General features: G+C 41.5%; 1 protein-coding gene across 41 annotated transcripts in view; it reads right to left on the reverse strand.

Moving 5' to 3' along the window:
• Positions 1-1,352, reverse strand: part of ANK3 (ankyrin 3) — a 218,221-nt gene extending 216,869 nt beyond the window's left edge. For 15 of the 41 annotated variants that reach the window (XM_033148874.1, XM_033148864.1, XM_033148872.1 and 12 more), the window contains exon 1: positions 797-1,339. In XM_033148874.1, coding sequence (XP_033004765.1) covers positions 797-910 — 114 coding nt within the window. In that variant the 5' untranslated portion in view covers positions 911-1,339. Of the gene's footprint in view, positions 1-796 lie in introns of all 41 variants that reach the window. The other 26 variants (XM_033148885.1, XM_033148882.1, XM_033148884.1 and 23 more) reach the window with 11 other exon arrangements.
• Between the last annotated feature and the right edge of the window lie 11,104 nt (positions 1,353-12,456).

The following is a 12,456-nucleotide window of genomic DNA, read 5'->3' on the forward strand; positions in this document are numbered from 1 at the left end:
CCACTACAGTATTGTGTTTCAAATCTTATGTTGGGGGAAGCCAGCTGGCTTCAGTTAAAATTCGGCAAGGGCTGTACACACTAGATTGGCATGCCCAGGACTCAGTTTACCCCAAGTACCTCTGCATTCAGGGTACTTACAACACAACTGGGGGGAGGGGATGTTGAAACAGGGCTCAGTGATCTCACGCCAATATTTCAACCTAACAAAAGAAAGTTTATAACAACAGTTGATTTAGGCGTTATTTCCCCATAAAATAGGCTGTCAAGATAAAAAACACATACTGCAGCAGCACATTCGGTGACTTCTGTTGAAATTAATGTATTATTTCAAAGGCGAGCATGTGAGAGTCCCAGCAGGATTTCTGCACAGATTTCTTACCAACAGATCACAAACCAACTATTTATCCTCACGTGAGAACTACGCAGATGCTAATTGTTTAACCTGCAAAACTGCCATTTCTTAAACTGGCCTCCATTGCACTGAAATAAAACAAGCTCACATCTCAAGACAATGTGATAATCTGCCAAGGAGGGGAAAAAATGAAGGCACACCACCTGCGCTAGTCACTGCAACAAATCTAGAATCTTTGACTTTAAAAACAAAAAACACTTGCTTTTCAAAGCGACCCCCACCCCCTGCAAGTTTTGGCATGCAATGACATTTCACAGCCTTAACAATTATCCACAGTCACCAAGTTACAAGGGTACCACATCTCTGCTCTCACTGCAGTGTGAGATGTCAAAGTGAAACAAAGGAATCCATGTAAAGAAATTGCTATTACAAATAAAGGTACCTTTTTCTTCCGATCCTTGGATCTTTTCCTATGTTTCCTCTTTTTCTCATTTTCTTCTTCGGCGTTAAGTTCTAAATCTCTGTTTTTCTTGAGCTGTGATGCTGCGTGAGCCATAATGCATTAAGAACACCCTTTGCAACAACCCTTCCTGGTATATAAGGTGATATCCTCAGGCACCTTCAACCAGCCCTCCTCACAAGCAATGCCTGGAAGAAAAGCTGTGGCCGGAGCCAGGAAGATATTCACAATTCAAAGGTCTCGATGAAGCTGGCAGATGCTACACAAATTCATGCTTGCAACATCTCTTCCAGTACCTTCCTGTACCTGAAGCTCGGCAAAACAGTGCAGCCATCCTAATGCATTTAACGTAACGAGAAAGACAGCTGGGACAGAGAAAGCTGTATTACGGCTGCATCCCCCACCACCAGCTGGAAGTGTCTAAGTGATTCCACTGAAAGGGGGTATGCTGGAAATGATGGCTTCCTCTTACAAACACTCCAAAGCAACAACTCCTGTCGGATCAGTGTTTTTCTTCAAAAATCCTCACATGCATTTTAGAAATCCACCCCTCAACAACGACGGTTGTGATTTATACTCCCTCACTTGGTTCTGCATGGTGAGCCACTTAACCCACAATGAAATGGAGCAGCTCCCACTTTAGATTAACTGCTGATGGTGACAAAAATAAAAAAGTAAAAAATATATTTCTCTCCCCCCCACTTCATTTTACCATGGAGACCCTGACTGCATTATGTAGAAAACAATGCATGCATTGCTATATCTTAACAGCGTGCCCTTTATGCTGAATGTTCGATCTTGCTGCAAGGATTACAGAAAGCACTGTTGTCTTATTCTTCCTTTCTTTTCTAAACACATGCTTATTACAACACATCTTGGGAGGGGGGAGGGGGGAGATGTGATCATGCGAGTGCACAAAACAGGCCTCTAATTCATAGGAAATTTCCTGGCAATTTTCTTTTACATGATCGAAAAGGGGGAAACAGAACCCACCCCCCTGCGTGCAAACAGCCAGGAATATGTGTAACAAACCCTATTTCCTTGCACTGAGCAATGTAGACTTAGGCTGTTATGGAAGAGCTTGCTTCAATCACCTTGCTATTTTTGCCACCTGAGTCCTCAGTGACTGCAGCTTTTGAATATTCATTAGGGGAGGTAAAATAGCATCAGTATAAAAAGACCTACAGGGGGCATTTTCCACTAGCATGGGCTCAAAGGAGATCAAGACAATTTGTACCACATGTCTTTCTGTATCTGTTGGCATCTAAAATTATGCATATATCACATATATAGAGAGGGAGACCATACTGTGTATGTATCAACACAATGTATTTTGTGTGTGTGTGTGTGTGTGTGTGTGTGTGTGTGTTTGTCTTTGCTCACATACACAGACACTAGCATTATTGTTTACAATAGCAGTGCTATAGAGAAGCAAGACAAGGAAGGAACCAACTTGTCAAATAGAAATAGATGCAGCCGCCTTTTTAAGGGGCATTGTGATTGCATCTCCTTGCTCTAAATACAGTTCTGGAATCCCAGGGTCTGTGACAAAGGACTCAAGCAGAGATTTCCCTTGGGGTTACTAGAGGAATTCTTTGTGTGTTGCCCCACCCCCCAACCCTCGCAGAGGCAGAAGCTACACTCCTCCTTGACCTTCTTCCCAGATTATTTCCCTCTACACATCTTGATTGGCAGAGGAAGTAAGAGTGCTGACCCACTTCTTTATCCTTCCCTAACCAGCGCAATGCAGGCAAACCATATGCCTTTCTCTGGTGTTGATTGATGGTGCTGAAGGCCAATCATGGTGCCCATACTTGGTTTTTCATAGGCTTTGGGCTTCTCTGGGGTCCTCCTTATCACCTTCGAAGAACCTTAAAAGTGCACTACAGGTCTGTATAGTCTCACACAGTACTCACACTCTCCCTTTCTCCTTAGGGCTTGTTAGGGTACCCAGCGTTTGATTTTAAACATATATGTGTCCGTCCCCTGCTCCACTCTGCTCCAAGATGCGTCCCCGAAAAAGACCAAGTCACTTCATGGGGGGAGACAGAATTGGAACCAAGTGTAGCATGTTGAACAGAGCTTGGCAGAATTTGATCTTTACTGGCCTTCCAGCTGCAGGACAGGACACCTAATAGCAAGGATCACTGAACATTACAAGCAGTAAATATTAAGCTATATATAAACTACATAATTATGTAAAAATAACACAATAAACCACCATGTGATACCTTTGTAACAAAGGTAAGGTAAATGACCTCTGGACAGTTAAGTCCAGTCAAAGGCGACTGTGGGGTGCGGCGCTCATCTCGCTTTTGGGCTGAGGGAGCCAGTGATTTTTTTCTGTCAAGTTCAATGATTCATGAGAGGCAGATGGAAATCTGGCTCAGGAAATTCCCTGTTTGTTAAATTAAAAGAAAGGTGCTTCACATACAGTATTCTAATTGCACACAGCATCATGTTATAACGTAGCATGTTGCAGTGAGATAATATTTTATTTGTTATATATAACTCTCATAAAGTTTTATAAATGCAATATAATTAAATGGATCCTGATAAAGCAATAGCATTTTGCCCAAATAACAAGCCAAAAAGGGGATCTCTAGAACAGGGTTTTCTTAACCTGTGGTCCATGCATGGGCTTCAGGGGGGTCTGTGAACTGCTCACACACACACAATCCCAGTGCAATAAAATCTTGCATTTATGTGCATATTTCCAGGGAGGGGGTACACAGCTTTCAACAGATTCTCAAGGGGGTCCATGACACACACACACACACACGGTTAAGAAGTACAGTACTGCTCTATAAGTTATAAGTGACTTGAATGGCGCATAACCCAACCTTCCTCATGCCCAATGGACCATGTCAAAGTCACAGTTCCACCTCAGCTGGATGAGCAACAATTCCTCAACTTCTTCTTCCTTCAAGCTCACTGTAAACTTTTCATGACCTGGGATAAAGCCCAGGAGGGAGAAAGAAGGATTTAAAAAGAGGACTCCCCATCCATGCCTGTCTGCCTCCTCACCTCAGGGTGAGGAACATTGTCCCCCACAAAGGCTTGCCTCTTAAATTTTATGGGTGGGTGGTGGGTGCCCCCCTCCCCACCAGTGAGTGTGGTGCATTATTCAGTTGTGTGGTGGGTACATTACAAGGGTACCCCATTGTCTTTCAATACAGAAAGCTGCCAAAAAAATCTTGCCCCAGTGGGCAACCTGGCTGCTGCATTCTATACCAGTTGAAGTTTCTGAACTGTCTTCAGAGGCAGCCCCATGTATAACATGTTGCAGTAATCTAATCTAGAGGCTAACAGAGTTTAGATGAGAGAAGCTGGGCTATCCCTGTCCCGGTAAGGGCACAGCTGGGCCATCAGCCAAAGCTGATGGAAGGCACTGGGCACCATTATGTAAATACTCTAGGTACACTTAACACACTTCTTCTGGCTCCAGGGCAGACTCCCAATGAACAAGCCTGTGTGATACAAGTCTTTGTAAACATGCATTTGTACTTAAGAAGTGCACACCTCATGGGTGACATGCATTTTTTTATAGAAAAGAACTAACTTTTGTTGTTATTGTACTTCACATCACTAATATTTATTAGTGAGGATGGGGTAAAGAATCAAAACGGGACACCTTTTAACAGCTGCATAAAATTATTGCAGCCGACATTCCAGAAATGTCTGAAGTTTGCTCTTGCATCACTTCCAAGACAGGCAAGATGTGTAAATAATGAATTTGCGCTATTCAGCTCTACGCCCACTCTGACAAAAACAAGCAGAATGGAAAGCAGGTCCTCTGACCTAATTATTACACTCAAGAGACCATACTGGCTGTGAGTCCTGGAAGGACTGTTCCCTGACTTGCAGGCCTTTTCTACCTGGATTGCGAGGTTGTGGCTTCGACTGACTCCAGTGACAAAAATGGAGGCTGCTGAACAGACACTTGGGCTGGGGTGTTTTGGGGGTGGTTGTTGCTGTGCGTTTTTTGTTTGGTTTGGGTTTTTTTGTATCTTTATTTTAGATCTTGTTGTGCTTTAGGTGGAAATTGTTCAGTTTGGTTGTGTAATTTTGAATGTTTTATTTATTGTTTATGACTATTTTTGTTGTGTTGTTGTAAGCTGCCTTGAGCACAGTTTTAACTGTGGAAAGGCGGCATACAAATAAAATTATGTATCTATGTATATTTGTTTGAATGAATGAATATAAGCATGTAAGATGTTAGCACTTTATTTTTATTTTTATTTTGCTTTAAATATTCAAAACTTCAGACTTCTTACATTTTCCAGTACAAAATTAATGGTGACATTTAAGAGGAGTGGCAGACGAAGATGATGGACTATGAGGAGCTTGCAAAACTGACCTGCAGGATCCAAAACCAGGATGAATCAAAATTCCAGAGCGACTGGAGTAAATTTGTTGGCTATATAAGGTTTAATTGTAGAAGTTTGAAGACACTAGCAGGACTGGAATAACCCTATGACATAGACTAAAGTAATAAGTAAGAAACTGTGTGATTAGATTGGATAGGAAAGCCTGTTGCCGTGATGGAGGGAAGTCATAGCTCGGCGGAGCGAGGAGATAAGATGCATAAAAGATTGTGGAATTTAGATGTTGTTTATATGTTTGTTTGTTTGTATGTGTTTGTTTAATTTGTTTAATTTGGAAAATTCAATAAAAACAAATTATTATTATTATTTTAAATGGTGACATTTAAGTCCACGCAAGATGTGGTTCCGTTTTAGGTCCACTCAGCTTGTGACCCACTAAGCAAAATTCAGCTTCATGAACCACTTTTTCTTTTCTTTTCGCAGCTGGATACCTGTGTCTGGGGAGCTGCATTCAGCTTTGCGGGCTACAAGTTCTGCAGGCCCAGTTTATTTATTAAACAGGCTAGAATAGTGGCAAACAAATACATGCATTTGTAGAGGGAACTTTCATTAAATTTACACACACAAAGTGACATTAGAATACCCAAAAATACCATTTTATAAAAAAATAAACTGGATTCTAGGACTTTCGTGTCCTGCTTGTGAGGTTCCAGAGGCAGCTGTCTAGCCAGAGTTAAGACAAGGCTTCTGGACTAGACAGAATTTTGCTTTGATCCAGGCAGTTCTTTTCTGCCCTTTGTGTATACGTCGGTCATGACAGTGCTTCCTATTTACTTGTGGTTCAGCTCAACCGATCTTATGCCCACGTTCATGTCACTTATTCAGGAACATGTACAATTTGTTATTCCTGAGCAATAAACAGAAAACAGTAACACTGTATGAGAATCCTTCTATCTGCAATAGTATCAGTAAGCCAATCTACCCAAAGCGAATGGATCTGGGTATGACGCAGGAGCCAGGGACAGCAGCCAAAAAAAATTCCCAAAATCAAATGTAGCAGCCTCCCCTGTCAGCTACGATGATGGTGTCTTAAGCTCCAGACAAAGGAAGCATAGAAAACGCAGCTAAGGAAGATATAGGCAAACAATTGCATCACAGTGCTGTAAATCAGGCACAAAGTCACTACCACAGTGGTTCTTCATACAAGCCCCAATCATGCTTCAAGGTCAGGGGATGCTGCTTTTGAGACAGTGCTGAGTCCTCTGAAGGATGCCAGTTCCATCCTGAAAGCAGTTCTAGGGCGAGGCTCCCTAGCACTTAGGAATCTCTCCCGAAATAAAGTTGTGCACAGTGTACTTGCTGACTACATTTTCATCTTTCCCAAGAAAAGGATTCTTAGGTGCAGCCTTGTAAGCTGAGCCCACAAAACGTTTATTTCTACCAGCTCATCTGCTCATTTGAGTAGAATCTTGAGCTGACATAATAGGCTGTACCATTTCAGGATAAAAGTGAGGGGTGATTTTTTTTTGTAGTGTGCTCTCACTTTAAAAAATAATAATAATCCTGGACCCCCCCTCCCCCCTCCACCCACCCCATCCCTGCAAGCATGATGCAAACTCATCAAGGAGAAAGGTTCAAGTCCAAACTGTTCTCTATTCTGGTTAAAGGGAGCAGTGTTGTTTTTAAACACAGAGCATTAAAATATGTAAGTATACTGATGTGGAAACAGGGTTATATGTAATATGTAAGTATACCGATGTGGAAACTCACTGGATACCAATGGTGCGTCCCTGTTACTTCCTCCTTGATTACCCCCCCCAATTTGTAACTATGGGGATGCATGTGTGTTCCACTGGTGTGTTTCCCTCATGATGTGATTGTAAGAATAGACTTTTTAAAAAGAATTTAAAAAGCTTTTTCAGTGCATGCTTATTATGGGGGCGAAGTGGAGATACCAAACCCAATATGATACAGTGAGTAAATGCTACAACACTGGGAAATTCTAGTAATTGATGATTCAATGTAGATGACCCCACCTCAACAATGTAGGAATAGCAGTTATTCTGGATTAAACAATCACTTACACAAAGCTGTGGTTCTGTGTATGAAGGTTGTGACGTGGGGCAAATTCATTTATTTCTAGAATGGCTACCCCACTTCTCAAATTAAGCCAGAACCCAAGGCTGTGAAAAATATAATAAAAGCACTTAAGAATCAATACAAAAATCAAACAACAGAAAAACTAAAGCAGATAATAATAATAATAATAATAATAATAATAATAATAATAATAATAATAATGTAAAATCAGCTGGTGAAATGGTTGGTGAAAAACAGCATTCAAGGAAGCAGAATGCTGTTGAGGAGGAAAATGGAGGAGATCTCTGGAGAAGCCATTATTTAAGTCAGAAAAAGCCCAGACTCCAATTGCCACCCACCTCATCTATGAAGGCAAGAGCACAAGCTACACAAATCTGCATAAGGAAAATAACAATTCTGTAAGGAAAAGCATTCTTTTTATTTTTGGATGATGCATGAATGTGACACAACAAATATGATCTCAACGAGACATTCCCTCTTGTGTGGAAGAGAGAAGGAAGATGCTGAAATTCTTGCTTAGAGACCTTACAAGCTAGACTGGCACCTGAGCGAGGGAGGGGGAGTCTGTCACCCGGCGTTGCCACTTTTAATCTGTTCTTGCAAGCTTTTTAATAGTGTCCAGTTCCTAAGATCATGGCCACTGGTCCCATCACCTCCTGGCAAATAGAAGGGGAAGAAATGGAGGCAGTGAGAGATTTCACTTTCTTGCGTTCCATGATCACTGCAGATGGTGACAGCAGTCAAGAAATTAGAAGACGCCTGCTTCTTGGGAGAAAAGCAATGACAAACCTAGACAGCATCTTAAAAAGCAAAGACATCACCTTGCCGACAAAGGTCCATATAGTTAAAGCTATGGTTTTCCCAGTAGTAATGTACGGAAGTGAGAGCTGGACCATCAAGAAGGCTGATCGCCGAAGAATTGATGCTTTTGAATTATGGTGCTGGAGGAGACTCTTGAGAGTCCCATGGACTGCAAGAAGATCAAACCTATCCATTCTCAAGGAAATCAGCCCTGAGTGCTCACTAGAAGGACAGGTCCTGAAGTTGAGGCTCCAGTACTTTGGCCACCTCATGAGAAGAGAAGACTCCCTGGAAAAGACCCTGATGTTGGGAAAGATGGAGGGCACAAGGAGAAGGGGACGGCAGAGGATGAGATGGTTGGACAGTGTTCTCGAAGCTACTAACATGAGTTTGGCCAAACTGCGGGAGGCAGTGAAGGATAGGCGTGCCTGGCGTGCTCTGGTCCATGGGGTCACGAAGAGTCGGACACGACTGAACGACTGAACAACAACAACAACAGTTCCTTTTATAGTTTTGGCCTCTGTCCTCCCCAAATTAGAACTGAATTTTCTTGGCTGCTTTTATGCCTGTTTCCACCTGCTATTTTAGTGGATTTTGGAGGGATTCCCCCCCCCCCAATATCCTCCCAAACAGAAATTAGCTGCCTTCAGAAATAAGATGGGATACAAATTTAGAAAACAAACAAAAGCCTGGGTGAGACACAAAGCAAAGGGAGGCAAAGCCGAAAAATTCCAGATGAAATACAATGCATTAACAATATTAATGTGCCCAGCAAATTGCAGCATGTCGCCCCATTCAAGGGCTTGATGTAGCTGCTCATTTAAGGAGTGTGTTGCTTGGGCAATACATCTGGAAGCATGATGCATTTTCATCCCCCTTTCCATAAATTTAGAACATAGGAGGGCTGATGTCCCAATAATCAAAGAGACCTTCCATCTAAACTCAATTTCAACAGGAGCTACTTGGCAAGATCAGGGTCTTGCACCATGTCACATGGAATCAGATTCTATAGCATTTCAGTGCGGAGAGACCTATGCATACACTCTTCTCCTAGCCAGAAACAGCATCCTGTTGCTACTGCAGAAAATGGTGCCGAATTCCCTTATCTTTAGAGGACATGCTAAAGTAGGACACTCAGCTTACATTCAACCCAATGTGAAGAGTTCATTCCAGCTTAGACTTTTTCGCTCATCGCATGCCAGGTGAACTTGTACAGATTTGTTCTCCTGTCCGCATTAAACACGTACAAACTGACGCCGTGATCCTGCTAGTCATTTCTGCCCATTAAATGTTCAGTATGCCAACGAAATGTGATTTGTGGCCATCCCAAGTAGTGCAGCTAGTTTACGGAAGGCCATCCATTAAAGACCACGTGTGTCATTTCAGTTCCAAGGAGATGCCCCAAGGAGTACCTATAATGTTACTTGATGATCCTAAACATTTTAAATAATCAATGTGCGATAATGTGGAGCATCTACTGATGAAAGCTGATTACCTATTTTGTTAGAACTCCAATAATGCTGCATGATGAATGTGGATAGAATAACTGTGCCTCAGAGCTGAAATAAATCGATTTTAAACCCCCCCCCCAAAAAAAGCTCCTTTGAAAATATGGATGCTAAATATCCCCCCAGGTATCATCTCAATATTCGAATATTTGCCAAATACCCACAAAGCATTCCTAGACGTTCAGGATCTGCTCTTCCATAACTAGCTCCTGCATAGCTGGAACAATGTCTACACGGTCCGTCCACCTGAGTACAGAGAATTGGGGTGAGTATTTCACTCAGCTTCCAGCATCTCTTCTCACATGGAAAGGCTATCTAACTAGAGAGAGGCTGCCACACAGCCAGGATCACATTCAAAGTGTTTCATAGTTAGTTCTATATCAATATCTTACAGTCATCAAGTTCCAGTGCTTGATATTTTGATAATTGCTATTTGATAGATGACACACAATGGCATTTGAGATCTGACAGCACTGGCAGGTAGGCAGGTGATAGCATTCAACAAAAGCATTTATTGGTGACGTTTTATTTCATCACTGACAGCCCATGGCTTATGAGAGTTTATATTTAATGCCTGCCAAAATAATCATAAGAAGAAACCAACAAGTAACCAAAAGAGAGAGGGAGGAGTGCCAAGAGGTCCTTAAGAACTTGAACTTCAAAACACAGACAAATGTTCCAAAGCCCAAAGGCAAAGTGGCAGGGGTGGGGTGGGAGGGAATCACTTTCAAAATTAAATGGTGAAACGAGAAGATAAGGTGATGTTTTAAAATAATGCATATATTTGTGGCTGTGGGTATTCTTTTCAGCTCTGCCACACATATATATTCCTCTTCACTTTTGCCTTCTGTACTTTGCAGGGAAAAAAACAATCATTTTTCAACACTGAAGTCCTGCTGTTCCTCTTGAAGCTGGACCTAGGAGGGCAACCCAATCTGTTTATGCTGTGGTCGCTCAGGTTTTTGAAGCACATCCAGCTATGGCAATTTGATTTGCATATAAAAATATCAGATCTCAAGAATGTAAAATTAGATTTCATATAAGATTTCACAGCAATATATGGATGCTAGAAGAATGTTTGAATAAGGACCAGAAAATGGTTTAATTCTGGTTTTGCCTCATGGCACTTAAGAACATGAAGAGCTTTTCCCTCTCATGGTTACTTTGCATTTAAGCATTGTATTGAAAGGAACAGCTCATTGCTTGAGACATTTGGAAGTTAACTGGCTAAAACACTCAAAAATGCACTGAACAGAACAATCCTCCCTTGTCAGAGCAATAGAAAAGATGACCTAATAGGTCTTTTCCATCATAGATCCTGTCATCACAATCTAGTTTTCCTTTCTGAAGACAATTTTTTATGCATTATTCTCTCTACCTTCCACTATAGCAAGATGCTGTTTTGTATAAGAAGAATTAGTTTCAAATTTTCTGAAGTCCTCTATTGACCTTGAAGGCTGTGCCTTATATTATATACTTTTCATATATAACTTTAAAAGTTGGCGTTTTTGAGCAGAGCAATCCAGTTTTTCACCAACACTCATCAAAAAGTCTATGGTTAGGACTGTGATTCTGGAGAAGCACAAAAATGTATTATTTAGCCATAGGCTTTTGACGTATCCATTTTGAATTCAATGCTATGTGAATTTCAACTTTGTTTTTAAAAAGCAGCTTTCCACCTTTTATGGTTGCAAATATGTGATTAACGTGTGTGTGAAATCCCTGCTGAAATTGATGAAAACACTTTGATTGATTCAAAGGGTTCTCTGATTAATTTGGGGTAACAGATTTAAAAATAATAATTATTATTTTAAATCAGAACACTTCTTAAATCAGAGCAGGTGTCTTCTTAGACGAGATACGTGCTCTCCTTTGACATAGGAAAAAATGCTTTTTAAAAGATGGCACCTATATTGGCTAAAAGCAAATAAATAATGCATTTTCTTCTTCTTCTTCTTCTTCTTCTTCTTCTTCTTCTTCTTCTTCTTCTTCTTCTTCTTCTTCTTCTTCTTCTTCTTGGAAACTGTCTTATTTGTATGCAAGTTTAAGACAGTCATGTAAAATCCACCCTCCTGCTTATTTCCATTAATATGCTTACATAATTAAATGACTGACCACACAATGCTGTGCATAGCTCATCTGAATTAAGCCCCGCAACATTCAATGGGTCTCACTCCTAGGTATAGGATTGCAGCCTAAGATTTGTTTAACAGGATGGGGGCCCCTTTAAAATTCTGGGGAATTCAAGCGCTCACATTGAAAGGAATCACCCATCCATAAATCAAGCAGCATAAATCAAGAGGCGCACAGCAATGGGATAGGAATAACCATATATAGAATGGAAGGATTTCAAGTGCGTGGTCAAAGAAAAAAAAATATTCAGATGGGTGTGCAAGTTGATAATTCCTGAGACAATGAAATGCACATCTCTCTTCTTCTTTTATCTTGTTATGAGCCATGGTTGGAACAAATCAACAGAACTGGTTGACAGGCTACAGAGCCCAGTTGAAAAGTTGGCAACTGTGTGGGAGGGAGGGATCCTTTTGAAAACGTGCAAGGATGTGGATCTGAGCGGCCGCATCCTACCTATGTCCTCCTTCTATTCATAGGTATACGTCCACAGCATCCCAGTTTCTGGCATGCTGTGTATTTCCTGGAAGGCCACTGTTGCTGGCTGGCTGGCAGGCTGACCTAGGTAGCGGGGGCAGAGGAGCGGAGGGAGAGGTTGGCTTTCCCAAGGACTCTCAAATCAAGCAGCACACATTCCTGGCAAGAGACCTGGAACTTGACAGGAGTGCAGGGATCAGCTGCCAACTAGCACAGAGGTGGGGGGGGGAGGACACCTGAGAATTTACACTAAAATTGTAAACTTTTCAAAAAGTGCCTTGGAGAGCTTGTTAAGTCG

Source organism: Lacerta agilis, chromosome 5, assembly GCF_009819535.1.
Source record: "Lacerta agilis isolate rLacAgi1 chromosome 5, rLacAgi1.pri, whole genome shotgun sequence".
NCBI lineage: Eukaryota > Metazoa > Chordata > Lepidosauria > Squamata > Lacertidae > Lacerta > Lacerta agilis.